Source organism: Centruroides sculpturatus, unplaced genomic scaffold (assembly GCF_000671375.1).
Source record: "Centruroides sculpturatus isolate CEXI.00-Female unplaced genomic scaffold, Cexi_2.0 scaffold79, whole genome shotgun sequence".
NCBI lineage: Eukaryota > Metazoa > Arthropoda > Arachnida > Scorpiones > Buthidae > Centruroides > Centruroides sculpturatus.
The window spans coordinates 1,178,794-1,202,399 of record NW_019384415.1 but is presented as its reverse complement, the minus strand read 5'-3'; the positions used below and the strand labels follow the sequence as shown (position 1 = coordinate 1,202,399).

At 29.4% G+C, this 23,606-nt stretch overlaps 2 protein-coding genes and 1 long non-coding RNA gene across 3 annotated transcripts; all 3 read left to right on the top strand.

The window, feature by feature from the left end:
- The first annotated feature begins 3,675 nt into the window (after positions 1–3,675).
- On the top strand, positions 3,676–4,926 carry LOC111619152. The gene is made up of 2 exons (XR_002755703.1): positions 3,676–3,816; positions 4,830–4,926. It is a non-coding gene; the product is annotated as an uncharacterized LOC111619152 (long non-coding RNA).
- A 259-nt stretch (positions 4,927–5,185) lies between these two features.
- LOC111619178 (low-density lipoprotein receptor-related protein 1B-like) lies at positions 5,186–11,735 on the top strand. The gene is made up of 6 exons (XM_023360869.1): positions 5,186–5,233; positions 6,171–6,267; positions 7,796–7,924; positions 8,016–8,128; positions 11,330–11,447; positions 11,548–11,735. The coding sequence occupies exons 1-6, from the start codon at positions 5,186–5,188 to the stop codon at positions 11,733–11,735; spliced, it is 693 nt and encodes a 230-aa protein (XP_023216637.1).
- A 1,342-nt stretch (positions 11,736–13,077) lies between these two features.
- LOC111619177 lies at positions 13,078–21,815 on the top strand. The gene is made up of 5 exons (XM_023360868.1): positions 13,078–13,081; positions 16,011–16,274; positions 16,353–16,433; positions 19,458–19,727; positions 21,676–21,815. Exons 1-5 carry the CDS (start codon positions 13,078–13,080, stop codon positions 21,813–21,815), a joined length of 759 nt encoding a protein of 252 aa, XP_023216636.1.
- Positions 21,816–23,606: the final 1,791 nt, after the last annotated feature.

The following is a 23,606-nucleotide window of genomic DNA, read 5'->3' as shown; positions in this document are numbered from 1 at the left end:
AATTTTATCAGACAATTCATGAATCTGCAACTTCTGTTTACCATGTAGATAAGTTGCTAATTATGATTTATCTTTACTTCTAGACTAATTATTTAAATGATATAACCATATTGATTATTTTTTTATTCAAGATTTTAAGTTAGATTTTTTTAATCAACTAAATTTTGTTTAAAATCTAGAAATTAGCTAATAACTAAGAATGTTTAAGTTTAATTAAACACACTTTCAATATAATTTAGATTTTTTGATATTATATTCCATTTTATAAATTTGATGATCATTAATTATATAAATAATGTAAAAATTTCATTAAGAATTATTTTAATTTCTCATAGTATACTATTTAATTGAAATTTATTTTTTTTTTAAGATTACATTCCATTTATGTTGCTGATTATCATGGTAACAATATGAGGAGACTATTACAAGATGAAAATTTTTCAACGTATTTTTCTATTGCTGTACATGAAAATAATTTATTTTGGACAGAAAGACTGAAACATTTTGTTGAAAAGGTAAGTAAATTAATTTAATATGTAAATGATTGGCATGTAAATACAATACAATTATACAGTGTGTCCCTTTCAAACCTCTCTCATTTCAAAACCTCACAATAAAGAAATTATGAAATATATTAAGCAGAAATTCTGCATTATATTCTTGTTTTAATTCCAAGGCTCTAGAAAAATTATTAATTATCAAATATGTCAAAAAAATAATAAAACTTTCATCAATGTAAAAAGTTTTTCTGAATCCTAATCCTGATATTAAATAAAGAAATTATGAAATATTTTAATACTTACTTGTAAATGTTTATATACAGAATCATCTATCCATTGAACAGATCTCATAACTGTTAAATATCTTGATACTGAAGGAATATTACTTGGAATTTTATTAGTGTTATAAAGCAAACTGTCAAAATTCTAAAAATAATATAAAATGAAATTAATAATTATCTTTGAAATTGTTTGATTTAAAAATTTCATAAGTATCTATATGTGAATTCATAAATGTTTGTATATATTAATTATAGAGAAATAATTATAAATATTAATTATAATAACTGTAATTATAGTTGCATTTGTGTCATAAACTTTTAGGATATTTATTAACTCTTTCCACACACAAGCTGTCTGTGACATCATTACTTTATTCCTGGAAGCTCATCCCATTTTCCCACACACTGCAGAGCAACTTTTTGATCACACTATATATACAAGGTTATTCAAAAATGTCTTAATAAATAACTTTGTTTTTTTTTGTTCTCTAAAAGAATCATAAAAGATAGTATTATATAGACATAGTATCAGAAGAAGTCATGGAAATGATATCTGGTGCTCTGAAAGGCTATCAGAATAAAGATAAGTCTTCCACAAACACATGGCCAATCCACTTTCTGAGTTCAAGTAGAAGTTTAAGAATTCTTAAGTAGAAAAAGAACCAAACAAAAGTCATTATCATATGAAACAAAAGTTTATTTTACAATCCTCTTACAAGCTTACAATAACCATAACAAATGCTTAATTAATAATTACTCATTCACAATGTCTTAAACTAACTTAAAACTAGAAGTAATGGAAGTACAAGTGAGGATGTATTTCAGTATTACTAACATTTTAGTAGTGTTAAAATCAAGTGTTTTGTTACAATTATAGAATCTTTCATTTTGCATTAAATCAATTTTCTGATTTAGAATGTTTAAATGGCTGATATTTATTTTAATATTTATTCCATGTACTGACATGGCCATTGACCAGTCAAGTGAATGCATGACCTAACTTCAAAAAACTAAACAAAAAGGTTCTATTGGAGAAAATGCACATCACAATCGTAGATCGTAAGGTGGGGAGAAATTGACCACCAGGAAGAGTACATACCATTGGGCTGTCATGGTCCCTTGAATCACTACCAGAGGAGACAGTTGTATGTGATTGCACCACTGACTATCATACCAGCTGTTGGGACAGTGTTCTGCTCCAAATTGTAGGCAGGATTGAGGCATTCACCATGGGGCCTCCAGATACAAACATAGCTGTCATCAGTGCCCAAACTGAAGACAATCACTGTAGACAATCCAGTTCCATTCCATTGCAGTCCGATCCCATTGGGAGTGACACCACACCAAATGGAGGCAATGGTGGGTGGCTGTCAATGATAGCATATGTAATGGCCACCACAATACCAAATGTTCCTCACCCAGGTGTCTTGAAATGGTATGGACAGACACAGGAGCCTGTTCAGATGGCAGACAACAGTATGGTTGACTTTTGCATGCTTGTTGAAGAACCAGGTAGTCCTCTCAGCTAGTGGTCTGCTAAGGGCATCCTGAGCCTGAGCACTGTGTGTGCAAGTTCTCTGTCATACACTGATCCCAACACCTCCTCACAGTGTTGTCAGAATTACCTAGGTGGAGGCTACTCAGCCAGATGACCATCCAGCTCCTCTCAACCCAATGATCCTTTCCCTTTCAAATTCATATGGTCTTTAATTATGACATAAAGGCATCTCTAGTGATATAGTGTCCCTCTACAACAGGTAAACTTCAGACAGAATACCTTTGTATGCTTTTTTTTATAGGCCAGGGAAATGCACTTTAATGCCCTCTGCTGGCATTACACAATGAACCATCATGCTATAACTCTAATCATTTCCATATCTGCTTGAGACTTATCTGCATGCTAAGTTTCACAGTGATACAACTCCTTGGTGTGCTAATTTTTATGGTAAAGAGTGTAATTTGTTTATACATACACTTATAAATTAACATATATTAATATTATATTTTTATAATATTAAACATTATAAAAAAATTTTGATTNTGCACCTAAAATAGTTCAGTATAAGCTGTTCTTCAGGTTAATCCTCTCCCTCTCCCCCATGTGGGAATTTCGAAAAATCCCTTCTTTGTGTGCATTTTCATGATGTACCCTAACTGTGTACAAAATTTCACCTCTTTAGGTTCAGCGGCTTGCTCTGGGCAATGAATCAGTCAGTCAGTCAGGACAAGTAATTTTATATATTTAGATTACTTATTCTCAAATATCTTCATTTGTAAAAAGTAATTTTCATTTTTGTATAGTTTGTTGCTAAACTTTGGAGATGATATTACAAAATCTATAATGATTTACATATGCTATTTATATAACCCAGTAAATTGTAATTATTATATTTTCTAGCAAAGACATCTTGTTATTGGAAAATTATATATAATTTTATAATTAAAAGAACCTCAAAAAAGGCTTTTCTAGTGAAAGCTTTTTCATATTTAATAGAATAATTTAAAATTGTAAAAATAATTAATTTTATCAGACAATTCATGAATCTGCAACTTCTGTTTACCATGTAGATAAGTTGCTAATTATGATTTATCTTTACTTCTAGACTAATTATTTAAATGATATAACCATATTGATTATTTTTTTATTCAAGATTTTAAGTTAGATTTTTTTAATCAACTAAATTTTGTTTAAAATCTAGAAATTAGCTAATAACTAAGAATGTTTAAGTTTAATTAAACACACTTTCAATATAATTTAGATTTTTTGATATTATATACCATTTTATAAATTTGATGATCATTAATTATATAAATAATGTAAAAATTTCATTAAGAATTATTTTAATTTCTCATAGTATACTATTTAATTGAAATTTATTTTTTTTTTAAGATTACATTCCATTTATGTTGCTGATTATCATGGTAACAATATGAGGAGACTATTACAAGATGAAAATTTTTCAACGTATTTTTCTATTGCTGTACATGAAAATAATTTATTTTGGACAGAAAGACTGAAACATTTTGTTGAAAAGGTAAGTAAATTAATTTAATATGTAAATGATTGGCATGTAAATACAATACAATTATACAGTGTGTCCCTTTCAAACCTCTCTCATTTCAAAACCTCACAATAAAGAAATTATGAAATATATTAAAATAAAATTACATAAAATGAAGGACATGTCCAAACATTTATTTAGCACCCTTTAGTGGATCTCTACATGTGAAGCATTTGTAGCATGAACAAGATTAAGCCTGTATTTAATTTCTTTCCAAGTTCTTTCCATGTCCATTGTCACTGTAGCAATCACAACACAGATGCAAGTTCTTAACTTAGGGGTGTCATCCACTTTAGTTACATACATATGGTCTTTTGTGTACTCCCATAAAAAGAAATCCAGTTGGGTAATATCCAGGGAATGTGGTGACCAGAAAATGGATCTGTTGCATTTTATCCAGCAGTTAAGAATTTATTTAGGAACTTGCAAACATCTATAGTCCAATGGAGAAGCTCCACTCTGCTGAAAGATATTGCTGGGTTTTACAAGTCTTCTATCTGAGGATACATGAAGAGTTCAAACATGTTAAGATACACTGAACCATTCATGGCTTTTCAAGCAAAGGAAAATGGTGTGATTATCCTGTCTTTCATTAGCCCATCCTTGATGCTTGATAAATGTTACTACTTACAATGTTACTTCAATAGACTAACGAGATTGAGCTAAGATGACCTCCTAAATATTTACTATTATGAATATTAGTCTAATAAAATAATTAAAATAATTCCATGCAATTAGTGACAGAAATAAGATGGACACTGGAGATCACTAATTATGAGGCATTATATTGAGTCTAAGACACTTTATTTTCAGAGAATCTGAAAAAAGTGCATCTCACATTCAAGTAAATATGATAATTCTTATACTATGTATAATTCTATTCATTCTACTCAATGAAAGAAATTTTAATATTTTAAATTTTGTTTATTCTCATGATTTAAAATATTTTTAATAATTTTATCAAGAATATTTAATTAACTTTTCAGATTGATAGATGGAAACTTAAAGAAGTTGATTTTTTAACAGCAACATATCCAGACATTTATGATGTTCGCATTCTTCATTCATCACATCAACCACCAGGTACTAAAATAAATATTTCAATTTGTAACTGTAATCCGTTTTTCTTTCTATTAAATTAATATTTTTAAAAAATTCTGTTATTAAATTTTATAAAATACATCTTATACTTTATTGATTTGATAAAAATATATTTTTATATACTATTGGTATGCTTTTTAATAAAATTAAGTTTAACTTTTATTTTAATATTTCCAAAATATAGAATGAAAATTATAATTATTTTTCATTTTAAATTTAAATTAATTCACAAATAGAAAATATGGTTTTTAGAAATAGTGAAGAAAGTTTATTTTTAGAAAACAAAATGGTAAACTTTGAAACTGATATATAGTATCATTTCTTTGNATATATTAAAATAAAATTACATAAAATGAAGGACATGTCCAAACATTTATTTAGCACCCTTTAGTGGATCTCTACATGTGAAGCATTTGTAGCATGAACAAGATTAAGCCTGTATTTAATTTCTTTCCAAGTTCTTTCCATGTCCATTGTCACTGTAGCAATCACAACACAGATGCAAGTTCTTAACTTAGGGGTGTCATCCACTTTAGTTACATACATATGGTCTTTTGTGTACTCCCATAAAAAGAAATCCAGTTGGGTAATATCCAGGGAATGTGGTGACCAGAAAATGGATCTGTTGCATTTTATCCAGCAGTTAAGAATTTATTTAGGAACTTGCAAACATCTATAGTCCAATGGAGAAGCTCCACTCTGCTGAAAGATATTGCTGGGTTTTACAAGTCTTCTATCTGAGGATACATGAAGAGTTCAAACATGTTAAGATACACTGAACCATTCATGGCTTTTCAAGCAAAGGAAAATGGTGTGATTATCCTGTCTTTCATTAGCCCATCCTTGATGCTTGATAAATGTTACTACTTACAATGTTACTTCAATAGACTAACGAGATTGAGCTAAGATGACCTCCTAAATATTTACTATTATGAATATTAGTCTAATAAAATAATTAAAATAATTCCATGCAATTAGTGACAGAAATAAGATGGACACTGGAGATCACTAATTATGAGGCATTATATTGAGTCTAAGACACTTTATTTTCAGAGAATCTGAAAAAAGTGCATCTCACATTCAAGTAAATATGATAATTCTTATACTATGTATAATTCTATTCATTCTACTCAATGAAAGAAATTTTAATATTTTAAATTTTGTTTATTCTCATGATTTAAAATATTTTTAATAATTTTATCAAGAATATTTAATTAACTTTTCAGATTGATAGATGGAAACTTAAAGAAGTTGATTTTTTAACAGCAACATATCCAGACATTTATGATGTTCGCATTCTTCATTCATCACATCAACCACCAGGTACTAAAATAAATATTTCAATTTGTAACTGTAATCCGTTTTTCTTTCTATTAAATTAATATTTTTAAAAAATTCTGTTATTAAATTTTATAAAATACATCTTATACTTTATTGATTTGATAAAAATATATTTTTATATACTATTGGTATGCTTTTTAATAAAATTAAGTTTAACTTTTATTTTAATATTTCCAAAATATAGAATGAAAATTATAATTATTTTTCATTTTAAATTTAAATTAATTCACAAATAGAAAATATGGTTTTTAGAAATAGTGAAGAAAGTTTATTTTTAGAAAACAAAATGGTAAACTTTGAAACTGATATATAGTATCATTTCTTTGATTTGAATTTCAAAATAGCTAGACCTAAATAGTGTTTAGGGCATAAATAATATGAAAATGATGTTTGTTTATGATCTTAGTTAATAAAATAAACTGCTCATTATTTTTGACAAAATCTATTTCATATTTGACTGTCTTTGACATTGATATTAAGATTTGAGTAGTAATGTACAGGTACTCCTCACTTTACGACCTATCTGCTTAACAACCACTCCCACTTATGACCAATTGAGTTTTGACCTGCAATTTGGGAAATGCCCTTTCTCAGCTTGAGTGTCGATCAGTGGCGATTGGTGACATGCTCACTGAGCATACTATAGGCTTGCTATGCACTTTTTTAGTCAGTTTGATGTAATTTAAACAATTGCGGGTCTTGCCAATGCACTTAATTTAGATGTTGAAGTGGAAGACATTGCTGAATTAGTGGATTATGCCAATGGAGAGCTAACAAATGAAGATTTAATAGAGTTAGAAGCGATGCAGTATTTGGAAGAGGAAGAAGACAAAAGAACTGAAGAAGTGAAAAAGAAATTCATGGTACACACCAGCTACCCATGTAGGGTTAGCTTGTGTGTTCTCCAAAATTAATGCAGCTATGTTGGAACTTGAGGCTATGGATCCAAATACTGAATGTTTTAACATAAAGTTGAACGTGGGAAGAGTGAACTTTTGAAGTGCTATAGAGAAATTTATCAAGAAAAAAAAATTACAATGTTTTTCAACTGTTACATCCAAGACCTCTGCCCTTGAAGGTACAACTATTTCATCGTGTCATCTCCCTTACCTGGAAAAAAAACCTCTACAGCTCCAGATAACCAAATAAAAAAATAATATGTACATATGCATGTCTTTTTATGAATAAATTTGAAGTTTGTTGCATAATTTTTATAATTTTACAATGATCTGATATTTCTGGCGCAAGCTCCTCGCTTAATGACATAGTCGTCGGAACAGAACTCAGTCGTAAAGTGAGGAGTACCTGTATGTATGTATAGTAAGGAAATATTTGTTACTAAATTCTTCATAACAAATGGAATATATTTTAAACTTAAAAGGAAATTTGTGAGCAATCTTATAATCATCTATAATAATTGAAATTTTAAAGATAAAACTTTATTTTCTATGATCTATGATAAATAATCTATGATTATTTACTCATTTTAAAATTTTTTATTGTTGAAAAGCAAAAAGAAATCCATGTAATCATAAAAATGGACATTGTTCTCATCTATGCCTTCTTGCAAGCAATTTATCTATTACCTGTGCTTGTTCTTATGGATGGAAACTAAACAAGGATGGGAAATCATGCAGTGGTAAAAATATATATTTTAATTTAATTTTTTAATTTTTTGATATATAAACAGTAATACTTTTAATTAATTGTTGACTTTTTTTATTTTTTAGAATATAATAGTTCATTCATTTACATAAAAAATGAAGAAAAATATGAAGTTATATATTTTGTAGAAAAAGAAAATTTAAATCATTTTATTTATCCTCCTGTAAAAGTGAAATTGGTAAGGAGAAAAGTATAATTTTTTTATGATGATAAAATTTATTAAAAATGTGTATTTTTATAAGTTATCAGCATATTAAAAGATATATTATATTTAATATATTACATATTGTTCTTTCATTTTATTAGAAATCTGTTAATACTTTTTAGATTTGAGTTTTCATTAGAAAATACAGTCCACTCATGTTAATATGAATTGCTATGGGAANATCGTTACTTTTTGCCCAGCGAAGCGGGTCCTTGCAGCTAGTTCTAAATAAAATTAAAACAAAAATTAATTATTGACTGATATAGAAGTTATCCATTTTAATATCTGATATTCAGTTAAGATATCAAATTTTCAAAAATTCTTAGGCTTTTAATACACAGTTACATACATATAAAACAATGATATTAAAATTCACATTTACTTAAATTCACAGAAATCAATTTTCTTAATCCTCAAGTACTTTATGTATCTCTGGCACCATTATCTTACTGGTACTATTCTTTAATCCTGATGTAATACTGTGATTAATTAATAAAAGTAAAATAAAAAATAATTAAATTTGAACATGACACCAATAGCATGGGATGAGATATGTTTAACACAGTGTACTTCTTTATGATGGCAATAATTTTTAAGTATTTTTTATGAAAAATTATATAAAAAAATGCACAAATAATTTTTTTGCATACCAAGGAACCTAAATTTTAAAATGGTATCAAGTTTTGCAAGTTTTTTACTTCTATTTTCAATATATTTAAAAAATACAACCCTATTTGGTTTTTTAAAATTTATTAAAAATGTGTATTTTTATAAGTTATCAGCATATTAAAAGATATATTATATTTAATATATTACATATTGTTCTTTCATTTTATTAGAAATCTGTTAATACTTTTTAGATTTGAGTTTTCATTAGAAAATACAGTCCACTCATGTTAATATGAATTGCTATGGGAACAATTGTTAGTTTGCTTTATTGAAAATTCATACTAATGATTTTCAGGGTCAAGATTAAGGTTGTATTTTAATAAGATAAGAGTTTTAACAAGATAAGGTTGTAATTTAGGGAGTTAAGGCTTAATAAGTGATCAAAATCTCTAAATTATAATATTTTGAATTGATTTATTATATAAAGTTAACAAAATTAATTTGTTTTTGTAAATAAATTTAATGTTCTTAATTAATGGTTTACAAATCACTATGTACAGTACTCCCTGATATGCAAACTAGGATATATTTGCATAGGACTGCATCCATTTAATTAATTAAAGGGGTGGGAGTCCTTGAACTTTAACCCTATTTTCGGAGTACAGTAGAATGGTCTGCTAAAACAATGTTTGAATTGCTCTACAGTTGTAGGTTTGTTATCAAAAAGGATAACAAACTTTTTATTTGTCAGTGATAAATGGTATGGTAATTGTTTACAGTATTTTGTTAGAGAGGAGTGATGTTAATAAACTTTTTGCATGCAATTGGAGATCGAACCCATTTTTTTTTCCTAATAACTAGAAACTTTTTATTGTTCACATTAAAAAGTGTAAAAAGCATTATTGGAAATAGAGTTGTTTTTTGTGGTGTGAAGATAATTTACAGTTCAGTTTAGCAAGTTTTGGTAAAATTTTTGTTCACTTTATTGCATGAAAATTAACATTGTGACAATATTTCGCTAGGGCAATGACAAAATTTACTTTAATGCAAGAATTCACTTTATTGGTGTTTGCTTTAAGGCAAGTCAACTATATAATTTAAAATGATGATAATGATTTTAATATTACTCATTGCAGCAAAGCTTTTCATATTATAAAAGAAAATATCTAAATTTATTTTGAATTATATATTGATACTACAATTGATATTTTAAAGCAATTTATTAAAAAGTTTAATAGGTTTTAATAAATAGCATATACATTGTAGAACATTTGTTTTACAAACAAAATCTAAGATTAATAGTAAAAACTTTATTCTGCGCTTGGAGAGAAATTTTTCTGAAGTCCATTTTACTGATAGAATTTTTTTGGTTTTTTAGTTTGTTTGAAGAATCTTTTTTTTAGACCACTTGAACTTTTCTCTTCTATATACATTGTTTAAATCTTCTGATTAAAAAATTTTACCAGATTTGAAACTTTTCCTTTTTCCAATAGTACAATTATCAAATTGTCATTGCTCAGATTTCATATCTTTTAGTTTATTGGTACAGATTTAGATCAAACTTTTGTAATATGTCACATGCAATATTGTAAAATTCTTTACAATTGCATGTTTGGTTTTAAAGAATTCCCAAGTTTGATCAGATTTATATAGTATCTATAAAAGAAACAGAAAAGTTTATAACAACTTTGGCTGTGTCTGTGTGACGTTTAATTGTGATTTGTTTTTTATATTCAAGCCACAATTTTGTAAACTAGATTGAATGATTGATGAGTTTTCCACTTTGGAGTTGACAGGTGACTTTAGTTGATCAGACTTTCCAATGTTATCAGACTTCCCCTATTTCAGGGGAAGTCTGATAACATTGGAAAGTTAAATAATATAGGGAGGTTAGAAACCTTCCTATTCTAGAGTTAGTCCAACTACACTACTAATTTTTGACTGATACTCTATGAATTACCAAATTCTGTTCTTCCTTAGGAACTTTTCAATGTCACTTTACCCAAAGTTTTCTAAAAGAACTTTTCCTTCAAATGTTCCCCAAATCATACTCTTGCTTTGACCACATTCCAAAGTACAAATGTTACATTATGGTTCACTGTGAACATGTTTTGTTTTAAAATCATGTATTAATTGATGATGCAAAACCCTATCAACTGACAAATATTTATTTATTATTAGTCAGTTATTCTTTATAATGTTGTGGAGAACAATAATTATACAGAGATCTTTCAGATATTTTTGAAGTTTAAAATATTTTAGTTCTATCAGTTTATCATTGTTTAGTTTTATTAAAATTCTGATCATTACTAATTACAACAATAAATTTCTTTTAAGATTTACTTAAAATTTTTTATATGCAGTAGAATTATGTACATAATCTAATGTTAATTTTTTAGATATACTTAAGCTATATTTTTATTTTTTTTGTTATTATTATATAAAATGAATTAAGTATTTTGGAATGTTTTTTTATCATTTAAATCTGATAAGTCAACAATTATTATTTTCAATGAATGAAATATTTTATAACAATTTAAACATAAATTATTAATCAACTTTTAGGATCATTCTGCAAATATAGTGTATGATCCAAAGATTGAACAGTTCTTTTGGTCACATAGAAATCATTTGAAAACAATGCAAAGAGATGGAAGACAGATTGAAACAATATTGCAGTTGGGTTAGTAAAGTAGTCATATCTAATTGTTTTATTTATAAATGTTATTTATTTAAAATCAGTTGATTTTTATATTTCAATTTAAATAATTTTATATTTACAGCACATATGGAAATAAAATCATTGGCATTAGATTTTAATTCAAATAATATTTATATGCTCATCAGTTCATCTTTAACAGAAGAATATTTTATATCAGTTTGTACTAAAACAGGAGCTTATTTTTCTCATCTTATACATTTAGAGAATGTAATTCCATTAACTATTGCTGTTGACTCACTTAACAGGTAAATAGCTGTTTATTTTATTAAAAAAAAATATCTGACTTTATAACTTCACATTTTATGATTGAAATGTTTCACTTATTTATATATTTTTTCATTATTCATTATTTTTACATGAATTATTCTTTTCATCTGTTTTGAATGAAAAAGAATTTTCCCAAATATTTTAATAATATGAGGGCTACCCAAAAAGTAACTTCTGTTTTCATGTGGCAATGGCAGTAGTGTAAATAACAGTGTCAGTTTTGACAACAGTGTAGTGTTATTTGATACATATCCATCTATGGAAAATTACATTATCATGCTCTCCATTGTCTTGTCACAATTGACATTCAAGAATCCATTCAATGTCCTCATTCAGAATCCTGCCAACTGTGAGGCAACTGATTGGGGAGAAAGTGTCACAACAATCGAGCAGTCAGCACTGTCGCGTGGAAGTGGAAAAACTTATTGAGACAGGTCCTCCATCCCAAACTGTTTATTAAATATAAAAATTTTGCTTACAACTACTGTTTTACTTCGGCATAAGGACTATCCGAAGAATGAATCAGTTCGTAAATAAAGTTTAATCGTTTCGACGATCTTCTCTTTTTCTGGCAAAGATGATGAGGAAAACATAGGCTCTGGGGTGCACAGCACAACTTGAAGGGGTGATTCTTGTAGCAGGTTACACTTGGCGAAACTTGCCAGGATGGGGTGGCGAAAACTTCTTCCGGAACGTCGACCAAGTTTCCATTGTTGAACCGCAGGAAAAATCCAGAAGCGGAGCACACCGAACTACGAACCAAGAACATCACATCCTTTTTTTGCGCGGTTTTTATAAGTTTTTCTGGGTCCCAGATCGAACATTCCGATAGGTCAATGTCAATCTGACCCCGCTGTCTAATTGGGCCCCCCTCCTCGTTACGAATTGTAATGGGATCAGAGCCCAGATTGCGGGGTGAATCAACTCCAACTGACAATTTGTTTTCTATCGAAGATGTTCGATCTAAGCACTCAAATTCATCTATTGTTTCATTCTGAGAAATTCGTTTTTTTTAAGAAATTTCTACAGATATGTCTTTATATGGACATAAAATATTCATTTTGCTTTTGATGGTTTCTTTTTACAATATTATAATAATAATTATTATTATTATTAATTTTTTTATACTAAATTAAAAACATTTTCTGTGCATGAATTTTGACCCACTTCCGGAGCTTCACACAACTGTGAGGTATGCTCATTGATAACATTTCTCTTAGCCAAAAACTGCAAAACTGTTGAAATCCATTGTCAACTGTATAAAGTTTATGAAGAGAACATAATGAGTGAGAGTAGAGTGAGACAATGATGCCCTATGTTAAAAATGGGTAAAAAGATATCTACAATGAGCAGAGAAGTGACTGGCCATTTGTGGTGACTGATAAACTCATACAAAAGTTTATGAAAAGGTTAGAGAGACTTGCTGATTCACAGTTTCAGAACTTTCTAGTGAGTTTCCACAGATTTCACACACAGTTCTTTATGAAGTAGTCATTGATATAGCTGAAATCACAGGTGGCAGAATTCTACAACAATGGAATACAAAAACTCATAACATGCTAAGATAAGTGTATAAATTTCACTGGTGACTATGTTGAAAAATAATGCAAAAGTTTAAGTTGCATATAATAAAATTCCTTTCACTATGCTGATGTTTTTTTAATAACCAAATGGAAGTTACTTTCCAGATAGCCCTTATACTAAAATATTAATATTCCTCAAAAAATTGAATTTTCTTACATATTTATCTTCTAACAAACTGTATTCTTGTTCTGACAAAAAAAGAAGAGAAGATATTAGTTACTTTAAGTAATATATGTCAAAATATTCTTATTTCAATTATTAAACACTAAGTACCTCTGATGTTTCACATTTAAGTGACATCATCAAATCCCATGTTTCTCTTTGATAAAGATGAATTTCTTTATCCACTGGCACAGCTAGAAACTAAAGTATAATTAAAATTAGAAATTATTTTTGCAACATATATAATATTCTTTTAAAATATACTACATATTCTATAGTAATTGATCTTTACAAAAATGCATTTATTTATACTTATTTACTGTTAGACTATTACTGTTAATATCAAAACACCGTGTCAAACTATTTTAACTGTTGTAGTGCATTTTTACACTATATTATATTATATTCATCACTTTGTATTATATATTTATCTAACGTCAATTCTAAAATAAATAAATAAATAAAATGAAATCTCTGGGAAAAACAACTCATATGTTCAGGATAGTGACTCAAATTTCAAAAATGTAATATTTGCAAATTCTAAAATTTTCTCTTTTCCAATTTTTCAAATATAAATAATAAAAAAATTTATTTTCAATATTTTCAGAAAACAACTTTGTGGGAAAGTAACAAATATTTTCCCATAAAGTCCATTAGGAAAAGATATTTCAAATTTGCCAACATATACATGAATTTGCAATCTTAAACATAATGTTTCTTTTTTTTTATTTTTAACATTATATTTCATTTCTTTTATTTAATTACTGTATTGTCCCAAATATAAGTTGATCCCCAATTTTGGAACCTTACTATTTGAAAAAAAATTAGGACCTGAATATAAATAAGTTGCTCTTTTAGTATTAGTCTTATTCACATACAGCATTATAATTTGCATAAAAAAACAAATTTGGAAAGTCATTGAAATAATATTTTATCAATGTCATTGTNAATTTCTTCAAGTATCAATATTACAACATAGATCATTATTACATTTAGAAGATATGGTACAGATCTTCTAAATGTAATAATGATCTACAGATCTTCTTAAAATACTAAAAAATCATCTAAGTATTCTACTGTTATTTCTAGAATTTTACATTTTTAAATCAAACAGTTAAAATATTTAAACTTAAAAAATTTTTTTAATGTTATCATTAAACAACAAAAAAAATCAAAAAATAATTTTAAAATATAACATAATAAAAAAATTAAGAAATGAAGAAATGAAAAAAATTCATCAATAATTAAATTTTGATACTATTATACTTATCATTCTGATTCATCTGTACTGAATTAATTCATCTTTTATTTGTAGTACTGTTTTATGTAATATGCTTAGAATATACGCTCGTTGACAAAAATGTTATGCAATCAGATAGAATTGTTCAAATTACTGCATGCACAACTTGGCATCCAATTATGTCTCAGGCAGATATGTAAATGATTACAGTTGTGGTCAATTGTTCACTAGCTATTAGTCTTAAAATCACTATCCAGTATTCTATAAAATAGCTCAAGGTTCGTTGTGTTCAGGATTTTCTATTTATTAGTTATTTGGTGATCTTTAAATGCTAGGTAGCTCTGTATGACACAGTCAGAAACATTATGCATAACTGACAGAGTTTGAGAAAGATTGAATCATCATGCTGAGGAGAGCAGGATGGCCTACCTCCCATCTAGGCTGTTCTGATCTGATTGTGAGGAGGTATTGAGGCCAATTGATTTTGAGTGCACTCACACTTGGCAGGCAGATTCTGGATGCTTGAAGACACAAACCACCAGAAAGAGATACCAGTCTAATTGTGAGATAAACACAAACAGTTGCAACACCTGTTTTGTCCACAATTCAGAGACAGGTGGAAACTATAGAACACTCTCTCCTTTAAATTGTAATGTTTTTCCACAGGTAATTGTCTTTTTACTATGATATTGTGATCAAACTTAAACATTGTCATTATATTTGCATTAATGAAGTTTCATTTGATTTCAGTGCCTTGTTAATGCACAGTCATTTTGCCAATGAGCATATTAGTATTATATATTACATTTAATATTAATATATATTATTGTAATTTAATGAGTGTATTATTGTTATATATATACATATATATAATAACTTTTTATTTTTGTTATGTTTTATATTTTCTGTTTAATTCAATTACCTGAGTTGTAATCTTCCATCTTGTTTGTATGTTATTCCTTTCTAAAATATTTCTAGGCCTCTCATATCTTCTGTTATTCTCAAATTTCTAGCTATTTGAATCTTTTTGATGATGTCTGCAATGTCTAAATTTCAAAATCTTGCAAAACTTATTATATAATTAATATAAGTTTTATTATAATATGCAATTATTAAAATGCAAAAAAATAAATCTTTTAAACAAGTAAAAAATGTTTATGATTTTATAATTGTTATAAAAATATTTTTATACATGAAATATTGTATTTTAAATAGAGACAATATTTATTTGGAAATTGGTCATTTAAAAAATTTTTAAATTCTTTATTTAGATATTTATCTTCAGCCTGGCCTGAGAAAACTTTGCTGGATAGCAACTACTTCAGGTGGTCTTATGTGTACGTCATATTCAGGAAGGTTAATTAAAACCATAAGTGAGCTGACTCCATCATCTGTAACTAGTGGTCATGATTTTATAATATATGTATTAAAAGAACAGGTTTATAAAGTATCAAAAAATAATGATTCAAAAATAATTGGAAATATAAGAGGACCTATTATTTATATGACTACTGTTGATCCTCTGATAACTGAAGGTAAATGCTATAAAATAAAAATTACCATTCTTATTGCAATTATAGTTTAATTATCATTAATTGAGTGAATTTTTATAGATAGTCATTTTTTACCTGATATTGGATGTGAGTCTGTTGTCATTCCATTATTTGATAAAATTTTCTGTATGCCCAAAGTTGGTAAGTAAAAGATTTGAATGTTTTTAATTATTAAGTAACAACAAAAATTATTTTGTAAATAAAATAATTTGCTCAGTTGAAAATAAAAAATTTAGATAAAATCTATTTAATAATACTAAATTATTTCATACTGCATATAATTTGACAGGCTCTGTGTTAAATATAGCTCTTTCAATATCATTAGTATAGAAGTAATTGCAATACAGTAGACCCTTGATTTAACTGACAAAAAATTTATCCTAAAGGAAAATTTTTAAATTTATTTTTAGTTCCCATATAGAGCACACTAAAAGATGGACCAATGAGTCAATGTACATTCAATGTATATTATAAGTATGAATAAATTATTATAACGTTTTAGATCTTGTTTATTGTAAGTTTATTTTTAATATATATAAGGTAGCTTCAAAATGTTCCCGGAATTGATTTATTACTCAAAAGTATGGGCATTATTAACAAATCAAACAATGTGTCCTTCAAAGTATTGTCTTTTGGCAATCACACACTTTATCTAATGCTGGTATAGCTGCTGGAAACATTCTTGGAAGCTGTCTCATGACTGCACCTGCAATATAGATGTTGTACTCTGTATAACCTCATCCCATATCCTCATTCTGAAAATGGCATCCCTTGATGGCATCTTTCAAGAAGGTAAGGAATGGGGGGGAAGAGGTAGAAATCTCATGAGGTTTGTCGTGAGCATTCATGGCACCATGCATGTTCAATTTATCATGCAGAATGGAATGATAACTTCCAACTGAAATTCCTGCTGACTTGATGATCTGCTCAACTGACTGCTTTCTGTCTGACCTCACAAACTCACTTACAATCGACACTTTCTCCTCAGACATTGATGTCAACAGACAATCAATTTGCAAATCAAAAACAATACTCTCTTCCTTCACAAGAGTTTTTGCCAGTCATAAACTTCAGAATGCTTCATGGAAGATTTCAACATAGGCATTCTGAAGCATCTTCAAGGTCTCAGAGGGTTTTTCCTCTGAGACCTTGAAGATGCTTCAGAAGGGAACATATTTCTCTATTGAAGATGCTTCAGAAGGGAACATATTTCTGCTTGAAGATGCTTCAGAAGGGAACATATTTCTCTATTCCTTACATGTTTAGTTAACACATGCATTACATGCTCCCTTTTTTCATCATCTCTAATTGACTACCCAGCATAATTCTGGGAACTTTTTGAAGCTACCTTGTATTTATTTAAAACATATTCAATTTAATGAACTTTTGGCAACAGTGGACACACCTTTCCCTAATTAGCCCATTAAATTGAATGCCTACTGTAATTTTATTATATTATAAGGATATTTATTTTGTTCATGTGAAAGTTTTTTTGTTTTGTTAATGAAAATTATTCAGTTATACTAACTCATAAACCTAAAATTTATTTATATTAAAGTACTAAAACTATTTGAAATTTTATAAATTCAAAACTGAAATAATTATCATTCAGCAATCTAAGATATTTTATTTTTCAAAGAATTATTTTCTGCTAAGGAAAATATGAAGTATGGTCAACATGCAGCTTTTAAAAATAAAAATATGATCAAATGACACAAAACTCATGAAAACAGACATTTTTAATATATGTAGACTGATTTATATTAAGAAGTTTATTTAAATTTCAATAGAGAGAGAACTTAATTCCATTATCTAAATAATTTTGTATTGAAATTTTCTGAATGTTAAAATGCAGGAAAATGAAATAAAAAATTTATCTTATTTTGATTTCAGTTTTTATTTTTAAATAATATATTTAAATGTATTTAAATGAAAGGCTTAATAATTTTAAAAATTTGAATTTCTTATATCTGTGAAGCGGCGAGCTTCTCCCCACTTATCGGCTTCATTGTCAGGGATGGCCTTGTTAACTGAGTGGGGAGGGGTAGTGAAGTCGTGATGAGGCGTCGGCATTACTCTAAGATGACTCATTATTAAAATTAAGAATAACATATTTAATATAAAACAAATGATACAAATACATGCAAATACATTCTAAATTCCAACAAGAAGAAAGTAATAATGATAATAATAATATTTCCGCGTTGCAACAATAATAGACGGCTGATGTCCGTCTTTCCTGTCTGTGGGACCGCCGAAGGTCTTCAATCCGATAACTTACTAAGTCTAAACTAAACCGAGAGAAGCTAATTATTTCTAAGTCTAGACTAAGCCAAGAGAAGTGAATTATTTCTAAGTCCCAACCTAAACCGAGAGACAACTATTTTCTAAGTCCCTATCTGACCCGAGAGAGAGGGAAGCAAAAATATTCTAAGTCTTTACCTCGTTTGGAGCGGCGATCAGAAGCTGCAAAGTTTCCAAAGGCAGAGAAGGCTTGAGGAGTCCAATCCTTGGCTTCTTCCCCCAACGATCGCCCGGAGGTGCGGGAGCGATCTCCTTTTATACCCGATTAACATGGGAAAAATCTGGGACCCTGCTGACGTAATTGTCTTTGCAGCGTGTGTTGTTTACTTGAATTTGACAGTTCTCCAGATTTATTACCGTCTCCTCCATCATGGGTGACAACATTATATAGACATCTCTTGACCAATTAGTATTAAATTCGTAATCACCTGGGGAGATGACTGGCCATCCTTGGTAACGTGATATAGTTACTCACCGTATGGTCTACCCTTGTAGTTGACCTGCAAGGTCACTCCATACAGTAACATGGTTAATTATTTGCACACTGCCGATATCTTAGCATCGAGCAATCCCCTGGGGAGAGGGGAGTTCTTCCGCGGTTGACTAGGACGACTTACCCATTTAGGTGGTCACCCTTTGAAACTATGCAGTACATTGTCTGGGAAATAGACCTTGTGACCTGGATAAAGGGGTGAAAATGGGAGAAATAAGGGAAATAGTGACGAAAGAAAATTCTAAATGGCCTTTTATTATTAAAATTCTTAAAAGAGTGTCTGATTTCTCATATATCTATAAGTTTTATATAAATATATTTAATGTAGCTGTTATAAAATTAGAATAATTTTTTTTACTTTTTAATAGATGGAAGAAACTTTCTGACTTTTTCACATAATGGTATCTTGGAAGGGTTTCAAATTAAATCTGAAAATGTAAATTGGAATCTGTTTCCAGTTAAATTGTTTGACATGTCATTAAATGATGATTTTGACATCATTATAAGAAATGAAACAATTTACTGGACAGATCATAAGATTGGAGGTATTTTTTCTATTAAAAGAGATGGCACTCATAAACATCTTATTGCATCTTTTGAAGGTGAAATTAAACAAATAAGTATTGATTGGATCTCAGGTAAATTTTTATAAATTTTTAACTTGTGTAATTTTAATAGTAATTTATTTTAAAAATATATATTTAACCTGATATTGGATGTGAGTCTGTTGTCATTCCATTATTTGATAAAATTTTCTGTATGCCCAAAGTTGGTAAGTAAAAGATTTGAATGTTTTTAATTATTAAGTAACAACAAAAATTATTTTGTAAATAAAATAATTTGCTCAGTTGAAAATAAAAAATTTAGATAAAATCTATTTAATAATACTAAATTATTTCATACTGCATATAATTTGACAGGCTCTGTGTTAAATATAGCTCTTTCAATATCATTAGTATAGAAGTAATTGCAATACAGTAGACCCTTGATTTAACTGACAAAAAATTTATCCTAAAGGAAAATTTTTAAATTTATTTTTAGTTCCCATATAGAGCACACTAAAAGATGGACCAATGAGTCAATGTACATTCAATGTATATTATAAGTATGAATAAATTATTATAACGTTTTAGATCTTGTTTATTGTAAGTTTATTTTTAATATATATAAGGTAGCTTCAAAATGTTCCCGGAATTGATTTATTACTCAAAAGTATGGGCATTATTAACAAATCAAACAATGTGTCCTTCAAAGTATTGTCTTTTGGCAATCACACACTTTATCTAATGCTGGTATAGCTGCTGGAAACATTCTTGGAAGCTGTCTCATGACTGCACCTGCAATATAGATGTTGTACTCTGTATAACCTCATCCCATATCCTCATTCTGAAAATGGCATCCCTTGATGGCATCTTTCAAGAAGGTAAGGAATGGGGGGGAAGAGGTAGAAATCTCATGAGGTTTGTCGTGAGCATTCATGGCACCATGCATGTTCAATTTATCATGCAGAATGGAATGATAACTTCCAACTGAAATTCCTGCTGACTTGATGATCTGCTCAACTGACTGCTTTCTGTCTGACCTCACAAACTCACTTACAATCGACACTTTCTCCTCAGACATTGATGTCAACAGACAATCAATTTGCAAATCAAAAACAATACTCTCTTCCTTCACAAGAGTTTTTGCCAGTCATAAACTTCAGAATGCTTCATGGAAGATTTCAACATAGGCATTCTGAAGCATCTTCAAGGTCTCAGAGGGTTTTTCCTCTGAGACCTTGAAGATGCTTCAGAAGGGAACATATTTCTCTATTGAAGATGCTTCAGAAGGGAACATATTTCTCTATTCCTTACATGTTTAGCTAACACATGCATTACATGCTCCCTTTTTTCATCATCTCTAATTGACTACCCAGCATAATTCTGGGAACTTTTTGAAGCTACCTTGTATTTATTTAAAACATATTCAATTTAATGAACTTTTGGCAACAGTGGACACACCTTTCCCTAATTAGCCCATTAAATTGAATGCCTACTGTAATTTTATTATATTATAAGGATATTTATTTTGTTCATGTGAAAGTTTTTTTGTTTTGTTAATGAAAATTATTCAGTTATACTAACTCATNTTGGCAAAGATTATTTTGGCACCTGTAAATTATATTAAATATTTGGAATACCTTGTTGATTGTAAAATCTTAAAAAAAATTATAAATTAACAAATAAAAATTTTGAAAATTTGAATAGTAAATGGCAGATTGCCTTTTCTCTATCACTGCCACAAGAATTAGTAATGATTTCATGATGTTTTTATATGACCATTAAACTTTAAGATATTCTAACATATGCTGCCAATATTTCAAAACATTGAACTTGATGAAAGAAATGTTACATGATATTGATATTTAATTTTTACATTCATTGACAAAAAAGTTATGCATCAAGGAGGCTGAATTGAAATTGATTGAAACCTTATCAGTTCAAATGTAACGCCAATGGTAATTAGTGATTATAATATTATAGCAAAGGAACAATTTTCTGTGAAACAACTGTACAATTTAAAGGAATCTTTACTATCTTGTAGGACTTCCTTTTGCCTGGATAGTGCAAAAGGAAGTCCTACAAGATAGTAAAGGATTGGGCATAGTGGGCATAATATGCTATCCTGCAAGAGATTTGCCCATAGATGTTACAGCTACTACTCAATATTCCTCACACCCATAGATGGCTAAAGCTGGCATACCATCTGCTCCCATAAATGCTTAGGCAACAAATCTGTAGACTGAACAGGTGAAGGAAATGTGGAATCATGATGGAGACATTCTTGGGAAATCCTAGTCGTATGTCTTAACATTATCTTGCTGAAAACGTCTGCAGCTATGCCATGAGAAATAATACATAAGGATGCACAATTTCTTGAACATATCTCTGTGCCATCAATGTCTCTTGCACCACTATTAGGGATGATCAACTGTCTTATAAGAAGGTTTTCCAGACCAGCATGTCAGCAGTGGGAGCAATTTGCCACTTAACAATGAACGCAAGATTGAAGCACCCACCAGTGGTTCTCCATACTCTAACATAGTGGTAATCTATTTCCAAACAGAACTGAGATTCATTGCCAGTTTGTAACAGTTTTCTATCATGGCATAATTGCAAGCAGAGCTGGTCATGTTGGGGTGTTAATGTCAGAACATGTAGCAATCACCATGTATACAATTTATCTGTGCCTGTTAATGATACAGGAAGAGATAAGATTCTGTAGTTAGACTTCCACCTGTCTCTGGATGGTAGATAAATATGCTGTTGCAGCTGTTTGTGTTTGTGTCAAATTCCAGATGATCATCTATCCTGGTAGTCTGTCTGAGGCATCCAGAGCTTGTCCATTATGAATTGCCCTGATCTATTCATCGCCCTCAACAGTTCACAATCAAATGAGAATTCTTTACAGACAGCTGTTATGTACTAAGTGTCATAGCAGGACAAGCAATTATACTTCAACTGGAATCAAAACTAAACACTTAGCTTATAACCTAAGAAAAAGACGCAACATCTCATTCTTCTGTGTCCCCAGTCACAAGGGCATCAGTGGCAACAAAAGAGCTGATGCCCTGGCCAAAAGGGCTTTGGAAATCAACCTCACACCTTCCTTCCATCAACTCCAAATCAGTTATATAAACAGCTATATTCAAGAAACAGCAATCGATACTTGACAAGACGAGTGGACTGTCTCCTCCATGGGTAGAACAACCTACTGTTTTCTGCCCTCGGTGCCAGACTGCCTGAAGATGTCCTACTTCTTACCTAATTATAGTCTAATGCAGGGGTCACCAAAGTGGTCTATATCGACCCCTGAGGGTCAATATAACATTATTGGGGGTCGATGAAAAGACTAAAACTTACAAATTTTGAACCAAATATTGCTAATCTTGCCAAGGATTATCAAGCTTATCCATCTCATTGATTGTCAGTTACAAAAATTATTATTAATGTATATACAATAAATGTAAAAAATGTAAAATTAAAAGATATGTAATAAAATAGTAAGAGCTTTTTTTTTTTTGCTTGTAACACAAACTTTTTGGTGGGGGTCGATGTGAGGTTTTGAAAAGTTGTAGGGGGTCGACGATCAAAAAAGTTTGGCGATCCCTGGTCTAATGCAATGCCTGACTGGCCATGGAAACCTCCCAGCCTACCTTAATCGCATTGTCAAAAGGACAAATGGAAACTGCAGCTGTGATGAGACTTCACTGGGCAATGTATTCCATGTAATCTTGGACTGTCCATGCTACGAAGCAGAGAGACAAGATCTGATTGTATACTGCCTCCACACCAGTCAGAACTGGCCACTGAGTCTTAACTTCCTTTGTTTAAGCAAAGAGACATTTCACAAATACTCGAAATTCATCACCGATTGTAATGCCTTTAGAGCATCCACTCGCAATACTTGTGTTGTAATTTGTATTCTGCAAATGAATCTCAACCCTTGAAACTTGTTGTACCTTATGCAATTGC

Coding starts and splice junctions, on each gene's coding strand:
- LOC111619178 (XM_023360869.1), top strand. CDS start 5,186: ATGGTTTTTAGAAATAGTGAAGAAAGTTTATTTTTAGAAAACAAAATG. Junction 5,234..6,170: donor TATTTTTAGAAAACAAAATG/GTAAACTTTGAA, acceptor TTAACTTTTCAG/ATTGATAGATGGAAACTTAA. Junction 7,925..8,015: donor GGATGGGAAATCATGCAGTG/GTAAAAATATAT, acceptor TTTATTTTTTAG/AATATAATAGTTCATTCATT.
- LOC111619177 (XM_023360868.1), top strand. Junction 16,434..19,457: donor TTTCTGTATGCCCAAAGTTG/GTAAGTAAAAGA, acceptor ACTTTTTAATAG/ATGGAAGAAACTTTCTGACT. Junction 19,728..21,675: donor AAGTATTGATTGGATCTCAG/GTAAATTTTTAT, acceptor ACTATCTTGTAG/GACTTCCTTTTGCCTGGATA.